Source organism: Silurus aristotelis (genome assembly GCF_946808225.1).
Source record: "Silurus aristotelis genome assembly, chromosome: 14".
Classification (NCBI taxonomy): Eukaryota; Metazoa; Chordata; class Actinopteri; order Siluriformes; family Siluridae; genus Silurus; species Silurus aristotelis.
The window spans coordinates 11,173,845-11,194,676 of NC_139587.1; the positions used below are offsets into that span (position 1 = coordinate 11,173,845).

Genomic DNA, 20,832 nt, shown 5'->3' on the forward strand with positions numbered 1-20,832 from the left:
TAATTCCACAGTATAAAAGTTGGCCTAGTGCTATAAACATTCTTGTATTATAGTACTATAAACCACTTTTATTGTTTTGTATATTTGTTTTGTTCTCTAAAGGGTGTATTTCTTCAGCACTTCGAGAAATGGGTTGGGCACTGTGAATGTTATCTTACTCAAATAAATCCTATCTTAGCCTGTGTTCAAGGTCCAGAATGATAAAACCAGCTCCAGTTGACGTAAAGCAATCTTGGATTACCTGGAGCAATATCTGATTACAATTACCTACAGGTACAGAGCAACACTGGACAGCATTACAAAGCACATCCGGATTGTTTACCTGGCTCTGGAAAATGAAAAGTGACTATAGGAGAATACATGGGTCAACTTGGACATGGCTGGCATTATGGGTTTTTCAGTCTCGGAGCTATTCAGTTTCTTCAATGATATTTTGGACCGCATATGTTGAGGTGTTCTACATGAACCAAGAAACTAATCAAACGATTAGCAGTATGTGTGAGTGCGGAGTGTATGGATCAGAATCACCTTTGAAACAGGCCTCTGGATTAGTGGGGCTTCCAATTTCAGATTCACTGGCCTGCCAGCCGAATACCACATTTAACGAAAAAGCGAAGCCATGGATAGCTCTCATCAAAAGAGGCAACTGTACCTATTCAAAGAAAATTCAAGCCGCTAGACGAGCGGGAGCATCGGCTGTAGTCATTTACAATGTAGATGGGACTGGAAATGGGACAAACAGAATGTCTCACGCAGGTATGACTGTTCTTTTTTGTAATACAGTGATTGGTTGAAATCAGGACAGAAATAATGCCTATTGTTTAAATACATAATGTTCTGAATGTTTATTATACCATTATAACAGATTAGGCTCATACAATGATTGTTGTATTGCATACAGTACAAACATTTTACAGTTTCAGTTCCATGCTCAGGCTGTTTCTTAGCACTGTGCTTTATCTTTAGTGTTTTAGTGTAAATAAAGAAACATTTATTTATGGAAAGGTTTTACTTAATAAAAAGACACGTAGATTATGTAATACAGTGCCTTCCACTAATATTGGCACTATTTGTAACTATGAGCAAGGTGACCATTAACACTTGGGCTGCTCTAATGGAGATCAAAGAATTGCAAACACAACCATTTATTATTTCTATGTGGCAGAAGTTATTGGCACCCATCTGAATTCATATGAGTAAAATATATTTGAAGTATATTCTTATTTATATTTGAAATCTTTTAGTATATCTAGGTGTATAGGAACAGGGAATTGTTCAACCATGACATCCTATTTTACAGGAGTTTAAATATGAGGTAACACACAGGCCAAATTCCCTTAGTTATTCATCACAATGTTAAGCTTCACATGTTAAGCTTTACAAAATGGAAAGTATCTTATCAGAAAATAGTAAAAAAAACAAAAAATAAAAAAACAAACACATAATGCCTATTTAGTCCATCCAGGCAATAATTAGGAAACTCGAAAACTTAGAAATGTTATGAATTATTAGGAAAAGAACTCTATAGTGTGTCTATATAGTCTCAATGCACTGTGAAGAGGATAGTTTGAATGGCCAAAAAAATGGCACAGTCACGAAAAAAGTCACAGCTTAAGAATTTAGATAGTTTGAAGCAGAAGTTGTTTGCATCTTGGTGTCAGAAAGTCTCAATAATTACAATTTAACGTTTCATGCATTACCAAAAAGTTGTTTGGAAAGATTTCAAGAAAAAAGCCTATACACTAATTAAAACACAAACTCAAGCATCTTTTCTTTGCCAGACACACACCACTCGAATTTCAAATGAGTTTGGGTGCTTTGGTTACATGAAACCATTACAGAGCTGTGTTTGAAGCACACAAAAAAGTACCACAGTATATTAAATGGTGGTGGCTCTTTAATGTTTTGGGGCTGTTTTTCTGCCAGAGGACCTGGGCATTTTTTTTTAGAATGCATGGCTTCAAGGACTTCACCAGAAAATTTAACAGAAATTAAATGACCACTTGACTCTGCTAGAAGGCTTAAATGAGCAGTGGTTGGATCTTTCAGTAGGACAATTTAAAATATATATACCAGCCTTTTTTGTTCATAATTAACAAAGGTGCCAATATTGGAGGAGGGCCCAGTATATTTGAGGCATGTAAGATTCTAGAACAGTGTTTACAATAATTATGACTAATACTATAATAACATCTTTGTATACCAGTAGGAATCTTCTTATAAGGATATATTTTTATTAAAAACTAAAACATATTCTGCTAAACTGAGAACAAATGCAGTCATTCTTTAGCACGTGACCATAGTCAGTCGAACCACCTCCAATAGATACTTGTTTGAGTATATAACATTAGATGCTTTGTCTGATTCAGCATTTGTCTCTTCTGACTACGTTGCATTACTTTCATTGAATTATCCTATGAAAGTTTAGAGCTTTCATCATGATTAATTGTCATGTGTAGTCATTGTTCTGTAACAGGAATTGAGAAATATATTTGATAAAAACCACCTGCCACTTATGTCTCATTTTTCCCTTATTGTAGTGATATAAAATACAAAATCAATCCATCTCAGTGTTTTTATACATGACAAAGCTTGGTCAAACTGCTTAATTGTATTATTCTTTGCACTTGTCTAGAAGTATCCAGACTTGTTATTTTTCAGTACCCATTCATTTGTTTACATCTTCTTATATGAAGCATGTGGTACTGCCACAGCTATTTATAGTTGCATGAAATTTGATTTCAACAAAACCCACAAGGAAACAATATAAATTTGTATCTTTAAGCTTCTAACAAACAGTTGTTTAAATACAGACTTTCTATATATTCTATATATAAATAGTCTTTCTATTCACAACACATTGAAATTGAGAAAGCTGTAAACTGTTTGGGTAGACATAAAAATAATAATGCATATGCAATTATATTGATAATATTTCTGATGAAGCTTTACACTCTTTCCACAGCAAACACATCTAAATGAAACTAAAAGTGCTAATGACCTGTAAATTAGAATCAGGTGCAATTTCATGTGACATGGAGCAGAGGCTTATGGTACATGTCCTTACAGACTACATTTAAAAAAAGTGTTAAATTAACTATTGTGCTTAATAGACCAATTTCAAGAACCCAGTGGATTGTTCTTAGCTTGCCTCCTATTTCTTCATTTCCCTCTGAACTTACAAGTCTGTTACCCTATTCTTATAATTGTATAACATGCATATGCATTTTAAATTGTTAGTGAAAGTTTATATAAATTAATAAACATAAAACAATATAAAAAAAAGACTACCACATTATGCATTATTTATTTAAATATATTTTTAATTCTGTTCTGTTTTGAATACATTATTTCTATTACACAGAAACGGAAGGCATAGTAGCAATTATGATTGGACATAATCTGGGCAGAGACATCATAGACCTGATTGAGAGAGGGACTGATGTCTATATGAACATAGAAGTGGCTAACCGACATGGTCCCTGGAACCCTTTTTGGATTTACATCATGTCTTTCATCTTCTTTGGTATAACAGCTATCATTCTGGGCTACTTCATTTATGTAGTCCTTAGCCGATTCTACCAAAACCGACAGCTTCGGATCCACCAGGTTAGGCATTTACCAGCTTTAAGCTGACTAATTAATATAAATTTACAGATGTGTGAAAATTAAAGTGCTCTTTAAATTCTATGGTTTTATATATCTTTAAAATCATCTGGCTTAATACAACCTGACATAAACACAACCACATATTACACTGTGTCATAATTTATTGTCATTATTAAACCCATCTTGTGATCCAGTAGCTTGTAGAACCACCTTTATCAGCAATAATGTAAAGTAATCATTTCGATATAATCAGTAATTTCTTGATGAGGTTTCTCACATTATTGTGGAGGAATTTTAGTTCATTCTTCTTTACAATGTTGCTTAAGTTTATTAAGTTGCACACCAATTTGCTAACACACAGCTCTCTTAAGGTCCTTCCACCACATTTTAGTTGGGTTGACATGTGTTCTGTTACTGGGCTGCTGCAACACCTTGATTCTGTTCTTTTTCAGCCATTTTTTCAAGATTTGCTGGTTTGCTTGGGATCATTGTCCTGTTGCATGACCCAGTTTTGACCATGCTTAAGCTATCAGACAGATGGCATCATATTTGACTCTTAAATACTTTGGTATACAGAGAGGTTCATGCCCAACTCAATAAACGCAAGGTGCCCAGGGTCTGTAACTGCAAAATATGCCCAAATCATTTCCTTTAAATTGCTTGAAAGTTCATTTATGATGTCTTTACTCCTTTGCATTGTTTTAACAATTTGATGAATGATCCAGACCAGCAAATTAAAGAGACTTGTGTGAAGTGATTTTATAGACCTGGTCACATTTGCTGATGATCAAATAATCATGGGCATTTAATTCACAGCACCTGGCTGCTACTTAGCCTCTTATGTCCTTCAGAAGGAGTAAATGTGTACTTGTGTACAAATGACATTTCCATTTTGGCTTAATTGTTGTAAAATAAATAATTACAGTGTAATATGTTATATGTTGTTCAACTGAGGTTGTATTTACCAAAATTCAAAACATGAAAAGGACAGAATCTTTTTACTAATAATTCAATAAACTATAGAATTTAAAGAGGGTGTACTTCCAATTGATACAAATCATTTTTAAATTGAGCCTGTAATTTGTGAAATAGCTATTCTGCCTAATTTTTTATCTGTTCACAAAACTTGTCCTACAGTTAAGAAAAAAAATATATATAATGTACTATAGCAGTTGTGAATGTACACTATATTAGCGCCATTATTTAAGGAAGTTTGGAAGTTGGAAGTTTTTATTATATTAAACATTTAAGTAAATACAACCATTTAGAAAACTAATAAGCTAATGTTCTCTCAATAATTTACAGAAAAAGCTTAAAAAAGTGGCAGAGAAAGCTATTGCCAAATTAGAAGTTCGGACTCTTCGGCGAACTGATCCGGTACTTTTTAACACAATAGACAATTATTAACTAAGTATTAAGTATTTATTTGTGAAGTATTAATAATAATTAAATAAATGTCTTTACAGGAAGTTGAGGCAGAAGAGAGCAGCTGTGTTGTTTGCTTGGATGCCTTTATGAGGTGTGATGTCGTGACAACTCTGCCTTGCAGGTAGTTAATGGCTGAACTTTAAAAAACACTGTGCTTTGACATATGTAAATCAAGTTGTTCACAGATAGAAATATTCCGAACTGAATCCCTTCCAATGGTAAAATTCAGACTTTCTTAGTTTATATATTTGCATCCAATTTTAGATTTTGTCTTATAATATTGAGTTAACTGACAATCAATTTTTATTACATATTCATATAAAATTAAGCTAGGAAAACAGAGACAACTTAGTAAGAATGCAGTAAGATTCCAGAGATTGATGGTTTGTATTTGAGTGATATTTACTGCAAGTATTGTATCATACAGCAGTATGTAACACTATCAATTACATTTAATTTGTATAGTCCATTTAACAGTGGGCATTGTCCCTAAGCAGTTTGAATGTTAATCCCTAATGGGCACACCAGTAGCAACACTGGCAAGGATACATCCTCATACTATCTCTGAGATATTATGAAGAAGAAACCTTGAGAGGAACCAGACTCAAAAGGAAACCCATCCTCATCTGAGTAACACTCATTGTTGTTAACTGAACCTAATTGTTGTTAACCCTTACCTAAATGGCAGGTGAATGGCAGTTCATTGCAATTGCAGCCCTAAGCCATTGTAGCAGACTGTTTACATTAAATACAGTCCAAATCCATCAGCATGGTTCTTCAGTGTAACCCTCCACAGTAATTTCATTGATCTGTAGAATGCCCTAGCAGCACTGAGTGGTCTTGAATTGAAAATACCTCTCTCCAGAGGTAGAGTGCCAGGATGAATTAGGCAGGTTTGTAAAGAAATAAGAAACAGGGTCATTAACACCTGTTTACCATGTTACCATGTTTAACTTGTGAGTGAGTGAGTGAGTAAGTGAGTGAGTGAATAAATGAGTGAGTAAATTAGTGAGTAAATGAGTGAGTGAGTCGAGAGAGATAAAACATCTGTTATTAAGTATCCTTATTGCTACATAATAGTTAAGGACACTGCAGTATAATTAGGGTGCAATTAAAGACTCTTTCAATAACAGCAATGATAGCATTACTGAAAGGGAGTGCCAGAAGGTAACACAGGCCCGAGGAAGCTCAGGGATATAGTTCACCAAAAACATTCTTTACTTCCATTTTCTGCTCTGTTTTCATCCCTGTTTAAGCGAAAGCATTCTTTAAAAAAAACATTGTACATTTGCACACTGTAATTAAAAATAAAAAAAGTGGAGTACTTTTTATTACATTTGTTTTCAAGTATTTAATTTGTAATTAAATTACATGGTGTCAGACTTTTGGACCCCACTGTATTTGATGTTTCAACACAATTTGATGTTAACACAATTTGAGCATATTGTCAATTGAAAAGTGAAAAGGGGCTTATCTTATAAATTAAAATCTTTAATGTATGCATCTGTATATTTTGAGCATTTGGCAGAAGCCCTTATCCAGAGTGACTTACAAGTGAGCAGATGAGGTTAAAGAGCCATGCTCAAGAGTCCAGCAGTGGTAGCTTGGTGGTGCTGGGATTTGGACTCATTAACCACTGAGCTACCACATCACTATCTGTAAATCTTTATATTTAATCTGTAAATCTACTAAATAAAGTGGTTAATGTATAAACTGTTCATGGAACAGTATTGTCCTAATTTCTGTAATGTGCCTTATGATATGTCACATGATATGAGCAGAGTTCACTTCAAGATCATAGATCTTTTATAAAATGATTGTGATTGTCAGCTTTATGAGAATTTTCATGACACTTTAATTTTATTATGGTCTTTTATTGCTTTTGCAAGCCATATTTTCCACAAAACGTGCATTGAGCCATGGTTACTGGAACATCACACCTGTCCAATGTGTAAATATGACATTCTTATAGGAGAGGTAAGTTCCTTTTATACACTGTTGACTTAACCATTTAAATCTCCAGTGCCTGTAGACAGGTTCAGGCATATTTTTTTCATTATTATAAAGTTTCATCTTACTAAATAAAAAATGTTTACATAAACAAATAATTCATATTATGTACTTTACAGTGGTTAATACATTTTAAGGATTACTTTTATTATAGTCATTAAATCCACTCTTTCTTATTTGACTACAGTTTATTTATGGTAAAAAGAAAAAAAACCTTTTTGTCTGATTTAAAATTCTAGCATTTTTAACATTTCATATCATATTTAAAACACTTGAATAAAGTTGCAAAGAGGTTAACTTAAATATTTTGGAGACATTAGGATAGCTCAGTACAATTACAAATTTAATTAATAACAAATGTTGTTTTTTAAACGCTGCCATGAAGCCTGGCCAGGAATCCCCTATCCCACCAGCAGATGTCAGATTTTATCCAAGTTCTGTGTCAGGTTTACTGATCAACTCACCAGGGGTGGTCACGTCTCCAGAGCAACAAGGATTCCAGACTACTGAATGTAAGTAACTTAAATATGTTTTTATTCACCTTGAGTAATTTTATATTTCACATTCCCTTTAGCCCAGTTTTCCTTAAATAATATGTTGTATAAAATAACTGCATAATAGTAATGTAAAATTGTAGTCAAAGGTATAGATAATGTCCAGCCATTAATGGGCCAAGCCTATTTAACCAATTTACACAAAATGTACTATTTTGTAATGTTTTGGCTCTTAAGACTTATCCATCTTCAGATGCACACATATTTGATTGACATTATTGGCTGGATGAGAGAAAAAAATAACTTTGAAATTTTTAAAAGGTCTAAATAAAACATTTAATGAGTAAAAAGTATAAGTTTGTATGTAAAGTTTGTTTAAATAATAAAACATTAAATTTCAATAACTCAAGTAAAATATAAATTTACCCAAAAATGATTTAATGTTGAGTTTACATTCAGAATGTAATAATGCTGAAATATTGACCACATTCTGAGATATATGTTGTATAATGCTTTTACCCCACAGTAGCTGCTGAAGAGCAAAACAGCAGCCGAATGGATCACAGCTATATGAACCCAGCATTTGAAGAGGAACACCAGATCACTGACATTTATTCGCATTAAGCTTAAAGATTTCATGCAGTTTTTTTAAATTGAAGTGTATTTCCTATTTTATAGCATGGCAATAAAGGATCTGTGTACTTATTTGTGCCATTTAGATCTATTTAAACAAGTAGTACTAATAACCATATTACAATGGTTTGCATGTATTTGAATGATAAAAATTATGAAACTGAAAATCCAGCAGATATTTAGAATATAGTGTCACTATAAAGTTCTTAATTTAGAAAAAAAATATGCACATTGCAGATTTTCAAATTTTGTAGTTCAAGATCATTTGCTTAGTGGTCTGCTGTGCAAAAAATATTTTACTTATCAAGAACCTCAATAGATTCTAAGAATCTGCAAGTGATTTATGCATGTTTCTGAACTGTGCAATCAAATAATTTATAGTTTTTCCCATGTACTATTGTTTAATCATTATTATTACTTACTGTTCATATGTTCATTGGCCAGTGAGATTATATAAATAAATACAAATATTTTAATGATGCGAGACCAATGTAATTTTATAATTGCAAGTTAGATGTGTTAAAACATATCTGGTACAGTAAATTCATGCAATTGTTTACTTTTTAATACACATGATTTACTAACATATTTTATCCAGCCAAACAGCTTAAAATATCACAAAATATCATGGATGAAATATCATGGATCCTCCTTGACTCACTTCATACCAATGAGCAAAAAGACAGAAATGAATAGAATCCCCCATCAAAAATATTATTAAGAAAGAAAAAAGGGGCATAAAAACAGAATGAAACAGTCAGAAAAAAGAACTTAACATACATCAAACTGCTTTCACTACTAAATTGCCAAATGTATTATATGATTACTAGAGGTGTAATGGTACATGTATTCGTACTTAACTTTTCCAGTACAGGGTGTTCGGAATGCAATCCTTTTGATGTGCTGAACATCTGTGTTAAAATCTGTGTTCCCCTTGAAACGTATTTAGTGGTGGACCGCAAGTTTTGTTTATTTTCGACACGCCACTTTGAGCACATTTATTTAATTATTATTTAATTTGAAAACGTACACAGCAATGCCAGGGGTATAAAAAAAGAAACTTGAGTAAGCCCAATGTCACTGTAGCTACTTACTCCATACATCAATATGATAAAAATGTGTATTGTATTAATTTAGGTATTATATTTTATTTGTATATCTATTATTTGTATAAAATATTATAAAATATAATTTTATATATTATTTAACCATGCAGGTATTTTATTTTAAATTGTTTTAAAAATGTAAACTGTTGATGTTCCCAAATGTTAATTATAATAAACTGCGCATTTTAAATTTAGCATTTCTTCCCCCTGATTGTACCGAACATGTACCAAACCGTGACTTAATAACCGAGGTAAGTACAGAACCATGGATTTTGTGTACCATTACACCCCTAATGATTACTTATGCTTATTTTTAGTAATGAACAAAGAAAGCACTGCTTTTGTCCGATGTAGATATAGATGTAATGTTACCATGACAAATTTGTGCATTTTATATAAAGTGTTAAAAAAGAATCTACTGGGGGAAAGACCACTGAACCTTTTTTTTTGTCATTGCCTTTGCATTTGCACTCATGTTTTTGCAATAAAACTAAAGGTTTGTTTTAGTAAACCATTATTTATTTTCTTACAAATGGAAATGTAATATAATTGACAACAATGGTTTGCACACACTTGACTTGCAGACATCCAAAGTTTTTCATAGTGAAAGTCGACATCTCTGAGAGGAATAAAAATTGTTCCTAGAAGAGGAGGGGTATGGCCCTGAGAAAAAGTACTGGATTCTGGCCCATGGAATCCTAATCTATGCCAATAACTCCCTCATACACCAAGAACTGTTTCCCAGAACATGTCACAGCCTACAAAAATCGCCATTTTGGACTACACTTCCCAATACACAAGCACCAGTTGCAGTTAGCACTACATTATCTTGTGTTTATCTGTTTTTTTTTTGTTTTTTTTATATTTCTTAATTCCTGGTTTTGGTATTTTGGATTTGCCTATGTTGAGTGGTTTGAATATTGGCTGATTTGTGGACCTACTCCTCTAAAACTTTGATCTAGAAAATAAAGCCAAATATTTAAATTGTGACAGGCAATTAGTCATGCAATCAGTAACCAATACAAGGGTAAATCCAAAAAGGCTGTAAACATGAGATGAAGGGACTACTTTCTGAAGAATTTCTGGTCCTTTTATAGTTGCAGTAAGAGTTGGAGATCTTTAAACAGTCTGTGGTAGCCAGTGCAGTTATCTTTGCAGCATTATGCTGAGGAGAAAGCACCAGTGCTAGTGATGAAAAAAAAAAAAAAAAAAAAGCTCAAGAAATTGCCCAAAAAGAGGAGACACAGGCATTCTGGACAATAAACAACAACCCTCCATGATCTACTGATAAAACAGTGAAGATCCTTTTGCAGAAGATTCATTCAGCATGGATGCAGAAAGGAGTGCGTTTGTTCCAACCTTTATTATTATTTTTTTTTAACCTTTATTTTTTACAGGCAAGTCATTAAGTACAGGTTCTTATTTAAAATGGCGGCCTGACAAGTGGAAAAACCACTTAGGGAAATAGGGCTAAAATAAGTACAAAACATTAAAAATACATACATGTAAACAATTACATAAATACATTTTAAAACAAAATTATGACGAGAAGCAACTGCATATATCCGTGAACAAATACGATATACTATTTTTAAAGGTTGAAATTGGAATAAATTTGTCCAGTTTGAGAGTATTTTGCAAAGCATTCCAGTCGCGAGCGGCAGCAGATTGAAAAGATGCGAGACCAAACGCAGAGTTGGTTTTAGGAATGCTTAATTGAAAATGAAGTGAGGACCGGGTGTTATATGTGACAGGCTTTAGCTGCAGCAAGTGACCTAAGTAAGGAGGTGAGTGGCCGAGAAGGGTCTTATAAATGAAGGTGAACCAGTGAATTTTACGGCGATTGTGAAGGGAGGGCCAGTTAACAGATGAATATAAAGCACAATGGTGTGTATTGAAAGGAGCATTTGTGGCAAACCTGATAGCAGAATGGTAAAGAGCATCAAGTTTTGATAGGGTGGACTTGCAAGCAACCCTATATATAGTGTCTCCATTATCTAACATGGGTAGAATGGTCATTTGAATAAGAATAAGTTTGGCAGAAGTGGTGAAGGAAGAGCGGTTTCTGTAAAAGAAACCAAGCTTGGCTTTGACCATAGATTGCAGCTTTGATATGTGGATAGAGAAAGAGAGTGAAGTTTCCAACCAGATGCCTAAGTAGTTATAAGCAGTGACTTGTTCTAAAATAGCTCCCTTGCAGGTGGTGATGTTAAGGGCAGGAGGAGGCGTAGTACCCGTACGGCCAAACCACATGCTTTTTGTTTTGGAGGTATTGAGAGTGAGTTTGAGTTGTGTAAAAGACTGCTGTAGTTGGTAAAAGCCATGTTGCAGGGTAGCTTGAACAGCATCAGGGGAGGGACCTATGGCATAAAGGATTGTATCATCAGCATATAAGTGAATGAGTGAATTACCAACTGCCTGGGAAATGTTATTAATATAAAATTGAGAAAAGTGTGGGACCAAGGATGGAGCCTTGGGGGACACCCCTGGTGACCAGAAGAGAATGGGAGAAAAGGTTTTCAAATCTTACACGTTGAACCCGTTGAGAAAGATCATTTGAGAACCAAACCAGTGAGTGATCAGTGACACCAATGCTGCGGAGTCTGTGGATAAGTGTGTTGTGGTCCACCGAGTCAAAAGCTTTTGCAAGATCAATGAATATAGCAGCACAGTTTTGTTTGTTATCTAATGCAGATGTAATGTCATTGAGCACTTTAGTGGTAGCTGTAACACAACCATACCCTGATCGAAAGCCAGACTGTGCCCCGGAGATGATGCCGTTAACATTTAGATAATTGATTAGTTGTTTATTGACAAGGTTTTCCAGAATTTTAGACACACATGGCAAGATGGAAATCGGCCTGTAATTATTAAGGTCAGCCTGATCACCGCCCTTATACAGAGGAAGCACAACCGCTTCTTTCCAAGCAGGTGGAATCTCGGCTGTATAGAGGGAGAGGTTAATGAGGGCTGTTAGTGGAGCCGCAATGACAGGGGCAGCAATTTTAATAAAAAAGGCAGCAAGATCATCTGACCCAGCTGCTTTATTGGGGTCCAGAGCAGTCAGTTCGTTCAAGACTTCCCCCTCTAAAACAGGCTGGATGGAAAAACTGTAAGGAGGTGCTAAAAGGTTGCAAGTATTAGAGGTTGCAGGGGCTGTAGAAATAGGTTTTAATGTCTTTGAAACAAAGCCAGCATTTATGAAGTGGTGATTGAATGCTTCAGCCATGGAGTTTTTATTAGTGACAACTATGTCATCCAATTTTAGGGACAATGGTATGGTCCGGGGTTTGTTCTCAAGTTTTTTTACCGTATTCCAAAAAGCTTTTGGGTTCGCGCCACAAAGTGTGAGCTGTTTTTTAAAAATGCCAGCTTTAGCCTCCCTCACCGCTTGTGTGGCCTTGTTCCTGATTTGACGAAATAAAATGTTGTCTTTAACAGAATGTGTCTTGCGTGCTCTGCGCCAGGCTGTATTTTTTTGCTGAAGCAGAACCACTAGATCACGATTAATCCACGGGCTGTTGCGGTTTTTTATACGCATCTTTTTGTTTGGGGCATGTTTGTTGATCACAGCAGTTAAAAGATCTTTAAACAACAACCATGCATCATTCACTGTAGGAATCAGACTGACTCTATACCAACTTAAATGATTCAAATCATGTAAGAAGGCTTGAGCATCAAAATTTTTTAGAATATGTTTAGTGGTGATTACGACTGGCTGTTTGACAGAAAGTTGTTTTCTAACACAGGCAATAAAACAGTGGTCGCTGAGATCATTGCAAAAAACACCCGATAGGTACATGTGTGGGGCGTTTGTGAACACAACATCTATCAATGTGGCGTTGTCACAACCTTTTGGGTTATATCTAGTAGGTAGGTTTATGATTTGATGAAGGTTTAAGCAATCAAATTGTCGTACAACTTTCTCAGGGGGCTTAAGCATGTCCCAGTTAAGATCACCAAGTATGATCAACTCGGACCTAGTGAATGGCGCAAGAGCATTGCTCAAGGTCTCTAGGGTACATGCTGGTGCAGATGGAGGGCGATAGCAGCCAGCCACAGATAAAGAAAAACTGTTAGATAATTTCATGTTAAGAACAAGAAGATCATACTGTTTGGGTATAGACTTTGCCAGGGCTATACTGCATTGAGAATATTCTTTAGTAAAAATTGCTCCCCCCCCCCCTTAGATGACCTATCCTGCCGAAACAGGTTGTAACCAGATAAATACAGGTCAGGATAGAGAATAGAGTTACGCAACCATGTCTCAGTAATTACTAAAACATCAGGGTTAGAACTCTCAACCCATACTTTAAGCTGGTCCAGTTTAGATAATATGCTTCTTGCGTTTAAATGCAAAAACCCAAGGTTATGGCGATTACAAAAATCATCAAAGTATATATTATTTGAGGCCACATGATCCGTAGGGAAAACAACATCAGAAAGAACATCAGAAGAAGGGCCAGGGTTGACATGAACATTACCAGAGATCATAAGCAGTAATATAATCAAGGCCCGACAGAGCACAGCTGAGGTACTACAGTAATGCTGATTTGACAATACAGTTGTATGCAGTTTGTTAGGTAATGGAATAATATTAATGAGCTTTTTCATAATAAAACATGACAGCAGAGCCGGAGTAATGGAAAATCTGTCAGGCATTAACCCAAAAGTCTGTAATATCATTAAAGAGGCAGAGTCTCTATCATTTGAATAGACTTTGTCTGTTTTACTGCCTAAATAAGCAAGGCCATTTTGTTTGATTGCACATGAAGTAACGCAAGGAACTGAGAGACATGAAAAAAGTGCGGAGAGAATGCAAAATAGTTTGAGTATATCCATGGTTTAACAGAGAAAGTCAAAAAGCCAACGAAAAGACCTTATTCCAGAGGGGCGTGCACTTACTTCGATGCAATGAACTGTCAATTTTCCCAGTAGAGCCACACAGCTAACCAGCTAGGCATCCATATTAGCACGCAGTAAGCTAATGTCCTTAGCTCCCGTCAGCCAACGAATATTGGCCTCAAACCAGGTGGAATAGGCCGAGATCCTCACACAGCAAGCAGATAGGCAACGAACCAGGTGGAGTAGGCCGAGATCCTCACACAGCAAGCAGATAGGCAACGAGCCAGGTGGAGTAGGCCGAGATCCTCACACAGCAAGCAGATAGGCAACGAACCAGGTGGAGTAGGCCGAGATCCTCACACAGCAAGCAGGTAGGCAACGAACCAGGTGGAGTAGGCAGAGATCCTCACACAGCAAGCAGATAGGCAACGAGCCAGGTGGAGTAGGCCGAGATCCTCACACAGCAAGCAGATAGGCAACGAACCAGGAGGAGTAGGCCGAGATCCTCACACAGCAAGCAGGTAGGCAACGAACCAGGTGGAGTAGGCCGAGATCCTCACACAGCAAGCAGATAGGCAACGAACCAGGTGGAGTAGGTCGAGATCCTCACACAGCAAGCAGATAGGCAACGGACCAGGTGAAGTAGGCCGAGATCCTCACACAGCAAGCAGATAGGCAACGAACCAGGTGGAGTAGGCCGAGATCCTCACACAGCAAGCAGCAGTAGGCCGATCTCTTGTCTTAGGATTAGCCAATATTTTAACCTAACATCCACTATTCACAGCCATACAGACTGCTACATTTATTCTATTTAGGTTTACTGTACACAGTAATGTCTGTCTTTCTGTCTGTCCGTCCGTTTTACTGGTCCTTTTTTGCTGCTAAAACAGTCCTGACCCATCAAGCATTAACATCATTAACTTCTTTAGCAATTTGATCTACAGTATCTCATCTGTAGGATCGTGCCACATAGGCCAGCCTTCGCTCCCCCCGCGCATCAATAAGCCTTGGCTGCCCATGACCCTGTTACCAGTTCACCACTGTTCTTTCTTTGGACCACTTTTGATTGATACTGACCCACTGCAGACCAGAAACACCCCACAAGAGCTGTGTTTCTGAGATGCTCTGACCCAGCGGTCTAGCCATCACAATTTGGCCCTTGTCAAACTTGCTCAAATCCTCTCATATATATATATAGTGAGGAAAATACGTATTTGAACACCCTGCTATTTTGCAAGTTCTCCCACTTAGAAATCTTGGAGGGGTCTGAAATTGTCATCGTAGGTGCATGTCCACTCTTAGAGACATAATCTAAAAAAAAAAAATCCAGAAATCACAATATATGATTTTTAAACTATTTATTTGTATGATACAGCTGCAAATAAATATTTAAACACCTGTCTATCAGCTAGAATTCTGACCCTCAAAGACCTGTTAGTCTGCCTTTAAAATGTCCACCTCCACTACATTTATTATCCTAAATTAGATGCACCGGTTTGAGGTCGTTAGCTGCATAAACACACCTGTCCACCCCATGCAATCAGTAAGAATCCAACTACTAACATGGCCAAGACCAAAGAGCTGTCCAAAGACACTAGAGACAAATTGTACACCTCCACAAGGCTGGAAAGGGCTATGGGGAAATTGCCAAGCAGCTTGGTGAAAAAAGGTCCACTGTTGGAGCAATCATTAGAAAATGGAAGAAGCTAAACATGACTGTCAGTCTCCCTCGGACTGGGGCTCCATGCATGATCTCACCTCATGGGGTCTCAATGATCCTAAGGGAGGTGAGAAATCAGCCCAGAACTACATGGGAGGAGCTGGTCAATGACCTGAAAAGAGCTGGGACCACCGTTTCCAAGTTTACTGTTGGTAATACACTAAGACGACATGGTTTGAAATCATGCATGGCACGGAAGGTTCCCCTGCTTAAACCAGCACATGTCCAGGCACGTCTTAAGTTTGCCAATGACCATTTGAATGATCCAGAGGAGTCATGGAAGAAAATCATGTGGTCAAATGAGACCAAAATAGAACTTTTGGGTCATAATTCCACTAAACGTGTTTGGAGTAAGAAGAATGATGGGTACCATCCCAAGAACACCATCCCTACTGTGAAGCATGGGGGTGGTAGCATCATGCTTAGGGGGTGTTTTTCTGCATATGGGACAGGGTGACTGCACTGTATTAAGGAGAGGATGACCGGGGCCATGTATTGCGAGATTTTGGGGAACAACCTCCTTCCCTCAGTTAGAGCATTGAAGATGGGTCGAGGCTGGGTCTTCCAACATGACAATGACCCGAAGCACACAGCCAGGATAACAAAGGAGTGGCTCTGTAAGAAGCATATCAAGGTTCTGGGTGGCCTAGCCAGTCTCCAGACCTAAACCCAATAGAGAATCTTTGGAGGGAGCTCAAACTCCGTGTTTCCTGACTGATCTAGAGAAGATCTGTGTGGAGGAGTGGGCCAAAATCCCTCCTGCAGTGTGTGCAAACCTGGTGAAAAACTACAGGAAACGTTTGACCTCTGTAATTGCAAACAAAGGCTACTGTACCAAATATTAACATTGAATTTCTTAGTTGTTCAAATACTTATTTGCAGCTGTATCATACAAATAAATAGTTTAAAAATCATATATTGGGATTTCTGGATTTTTTCTTAGATTATGTCTCTCACAGTGGACATGCACCTACAATGACAATTTCAGACCCCTTCATGATTTCTAAGTGGGAGAACTTGCAAAATAGCAGGGTGTTCAAATACTTATTTTCCTCACTGTATAAGGTTAAACTATTCTCTGTCTTTCCCGGACAGAAGTAAGAAGAAGGAGATTAACATTTTTTCTCTCTCACCACACTTTATGACAGCTGCCTAATGAGACATTCTGTCCTGTATTCTGAACCTGCCTGGCTCATCTTGATGCTCTACTAAATAATTTTGCTGTATGATTGCTGTGCTTCATGGAAACATACAAAATAGCTATATGTTTCAGCTGGATGTATAAATGATTGCATTTACTAAAACTACAACCTACATTCTTTATACACAGAATAATTAAAGTAGATACTATAATCTTTACCTTGGTGCTTGTGCTTTCACCACACTTAGCACTGCTTGACTATATATTGTACAGTTAATTTATAATCCTAATATATACTTTTTTTTAAACATCTAACCTAAATATTGACACAAAACATTTTATAATAATTCAGAAGAAATTCATAAAGCAGTGCTTGTCCTTTTCATTCATTCATAAGTCATTCAGTTCAAAGATAGTTCTCTCCCTTCAGCTGCCAGGCACAATAAATAATTTTGCTGAGGCCTTTGTGTCCACACAGATTCATTCTTTTGCCCTGGGTAGGCGGAACTTGAGGCATTTGAAATGAATTCCAGTCTTGTTAGCCTCAATAAGGGACACCATTGTATGTAAATGACTTATACAAGAGCATATGACTTCTATGGTGCAGGGCAGCGGCTAGTGTTGAGGAAAATATTTGCATTTCCAAATGGCATGGTGTTCTTCACGGCAACAGTTTGTGTAGTGTTTCAACAATTTTCTGGACATATTTGTGTACCACTACTGCTGAAGGTAAATGACTAAATATTTGTTGTAGTTCATTTTTTAGAACAAAATGTTTTAGTGACTGTCATTATGAGGCAATAATATCTATATTTCCTTTATTTCATACTGTTTTACATATTGTTTTAGACCCTATACTTCTTTAAATCTCCTTGCCCTGTTTAATCTAGTTCTTGGTATTGTATACAGTTAGTTGCATTACAGTCTAGTTAGGTGCTTTAAATACAGCTAATCTGCTTTTTATAGAGCTGGAGAGGCTGTCACATGGCCTTGCCCAAAATATTGCGATTGGCTTTTCTTTTTGCATCAGGTGACAGCATGTGGCAATAGAGCATCGCCCATGCTCTTTTATTCAACTCCAGGGCACACACAATTTGCACAAAGTGTCCAAATGCCCAAAGTGTCCAAATGTCAAGACTGCACCTGATGGTCGATATTTTTGGACCTGGCAAGGCTTATGCTGCTTACACCACGGGCTGAGCTGGTAAACTTTGAGTTTATTATTAATATAAAGGGCTTACATTATTGTCTTTTTATACGGGTATGTCTGGCTGTTGTTTATCATGTTTTACATTTAGGTCTTATTATTAGTATATGCCAAAACTAATTCAGGAATTGTAATAGTTTTTTTTCTTTCTTTCACAGACCTGGAATCAAAAATGAATTGGGCGTCTTTTTACGCCGTTATCAGCGGTGTAAATAGGCATTCAACAGGCATTGGTCGCATCTGGCTTTCTGTCATCTTCATCTTTCGCATTATGGTTTTGGTAGTGGCTGCTGAAAGTGTTTGGGGCGATGAGAAGTCTGGCTTCACCTGCAACACCCAGCAGCCTGGTTGCAACAGTGTGTGTTATGACCAGTTCTTCCCAATTTCCCATATCCGCCTCTGGGCCCTGCAACTGATTCTTGTCTCAACGCCAGCACTGCTGGTAGCTATGCATGTTGCCCATCGTCGACACATTGACAAAAAGATCCTCAAATTATCAGGACGAGGTGCCACTAAGGAGTTTGAACAGTTAAAAAACCAGAAATTCAAGATTACTGGTGCACTTTGGTGGACGTATATGATAAGCATAATCTTCCGCATCATTTTTGAGGTGGCTTTCTTGTACATATTTTATGTAATATACCCTGATTTTAAAATGGTGCGTCTTGTAAAATGTGATTCTTATCCCTGCCCTAACACAGTGGACTGCTTTGTTTCTCGTCCAACAGAGAAGACCATCTTTACGGTTTTTATGCTGGTGGTATCTGGAGTTTGTGTTTTGCTAAACATCGCAGAGGTGCTGTATTTGGTAGGAAGAGCATGTGTCCGTTACTTTCGGAAACCAGAAGGGGATCCACAGGGACCTTGGCTCACTCAAATGCTGTCCCCGTACAAGCAAAATGAAATCAATCAGCTCATATCGGAGCATTCATTTAAGCCAAGATTAAATTTAACCAGAAAGAGCCCTACTGACAAGGGCGAGAGATGTTCTGCTTTTTAGCTGCTACAAATTGGGAGGTTTCACTAATCAGTGGTAACTAACTCGGATTTTTAGTAATCAAGTTTCATATTTATTCATTTATTATGTTAATGTTAAACTACACAAAAATGTTGGATTTATGCAATTTTAAAGAGTTTTTTTTTTTTAATGATAAAAGGCAACATTTGCATATATTGTGGAATCCTTCAACTTAGAACGTGGGGGTCCAGGCAACAGAAGAACTACTGTTGATTCAATTTATTGTCTTCCCCAGGATATTTTTAATTGTTTGTGTGGGTGATTCTGTAAAATGTTATGTTTAATATGTAAAAGCACCCACATGCATTAAATGTTATGTTAATGCTTTAAAATACAGTAAAATTAAGAAGCAATCTAGCCCAAATTAAGTTTAAAATACTATAATAGGTATATATAAATGTAATGTAAATGTTATTATGTGAAGTAAAGTTTAATGATATTGCATAAACTGCAAGGCTATTGTATTTGTTCAGTGTTTGCATAATGTAACTTGAGGTTCAGAGATTTCCTATTTTGTAGATTAATATCCTGGCACAACAGGACTATTAATAGGATTTTGCTTACTGCCTTTTTCTGCAGTCAAATAAATAAAACATAAAAACATTTTGCTCGTTAGATCAATTAAAAATTTTTTCCACAAGGAATAGTGTTGTGCTATGGTAGGAAAGTAAAAAATGCTACATTTAGCTATGCTTTTTGGTTAGGTTATGGATGTCTCACCTGCTGGCCACCCTGTCACTTGACTAATAGTTTACATTAGAGGGTAAGCGATATATCATATTTAATCTGAGTAAAAAATTTGAAATGAGCAGAAACCTTTTTGTAGTGTTTTCAGAAAGCTTGAATATGTGAAAATGTGAACAAATAATGACAAAAGGTATATAAAAGGAGATATCTACCTAAAAAACAGTGATTTGAATATAGACAAAATTAGATTAATTTCTGCTCATCAAAACCCTACCACAGGCAGTGTGGATTTTGTTCTCAATCAAGGACCCATTTTTGGCTTTGTGTGAATAAATAACATGGATGCATACAGCCTCTCTTCTACTATTGCAGTGTATTCATTAAAAAGGTGAGTCACAGCTTGTTCAAGTATTATTGCTCAAAAATATGCTTGCATAAGTATCCTAGTCACTCTGATATTAGGTGACAAGTGATTGGTACACATAATATATTTCCATTTACAATTTTTAAAACCAGTCTATTGGTTAATCTGCATTATTAGTCAATAAAGGAAACTATAAAGAAATTATATTTGCATTTATATATCTACCCATGATAACATTATATTTAGCTGTGTTAATGTTCAGGGATTTTGCTTGAATAAATTGAATAAGTTAGTTAATAGGATTATACAGTCTTCTGTAAAAAAAATAAATATCATGACTGTCAAAACATAACTTTCACTAAATCATAGCGGATTATTTTCCAACATTTCATGTTATAACCAACAAAATTCAAGCAACCTGTTTGTGTGCACACTGCTTAACTAATACATTTGCTTGCAATACAGCACTTACACTTTTAAGATAAGAATCTACAACATAGCATCTTCATATGGCAATTTTATTCTATGCTTTTTCACAATAATTCTACAGCTGTTTCAAATGGTGGTATC

General features: G+C 36.3%; 2 protein-coding genes across 4 annotated transcripts; both read left to right on the plus strand.

The window, feature by feature from the left end:
• Positions 1-155: 155 nt before the first annotated feature.
• rnf128b (ring finger protein 128b) lies at positions 156-9,455 on the plus strand. The gene is made up of 7 exons (XM_083559906.1): positions 156-756; positions 3,365-3,609; positions 4,915-4,986; positions 5,076-5,158; positions 6,927-7,014; positions 7,433-7,559; positions 8,068-9,455. Exons 1-7 carry the CDS (start codon positions 336-338, stop codon positions 8,163-8,165), a joined length of 1,134 nt encoding a protein of 377 aa, XP_083416032.1. The 5' UTR covers positions 156-335; the 3' UTR covers positions 8,166-9,455.
• An 8,097-nt stretch (positions 9,456-17,552) lies between these two features.
• gjb1b (gap junction protein beta 1b) lies at positions 17,553-19,814 on the plus strand. 3 transcript variants are annotated; one of them, XM_083560456.1, is made up of 3 exons: positions 17,554-17,715; positions 17,953-18,190; positions 18,352-19,814. In XM_083560456.1, the coding sequence occupies exon 3, from the start codon at positions 18,366-18,368 to the stop codon at positions 19,191-19,193; it is 828 nt and encodes a 275-aa protein (XP_083416582.1). In that variant the 5' UTR covers positions 17,554-17,715; positions 17,953-18,190; positions 18,352-18,365; the 3' UTR covers positions 19,194-19,814. The 3 variants fall into 3 exon arrangements, with proteins under 3 accessions (XP_083416583.1, XP_083416582.1, XP_083416581.1); XM_083560455.1 differs by having other exon boundaries at positions 18,017-18,190; XM_083560457.1 differs by lacking the exon at positions 17,953-18,190 and having other exon boundaries at positions 17,553-17,715.
• Positions 19,815-20,832: the final 1,018 nt, after the last annotated feature.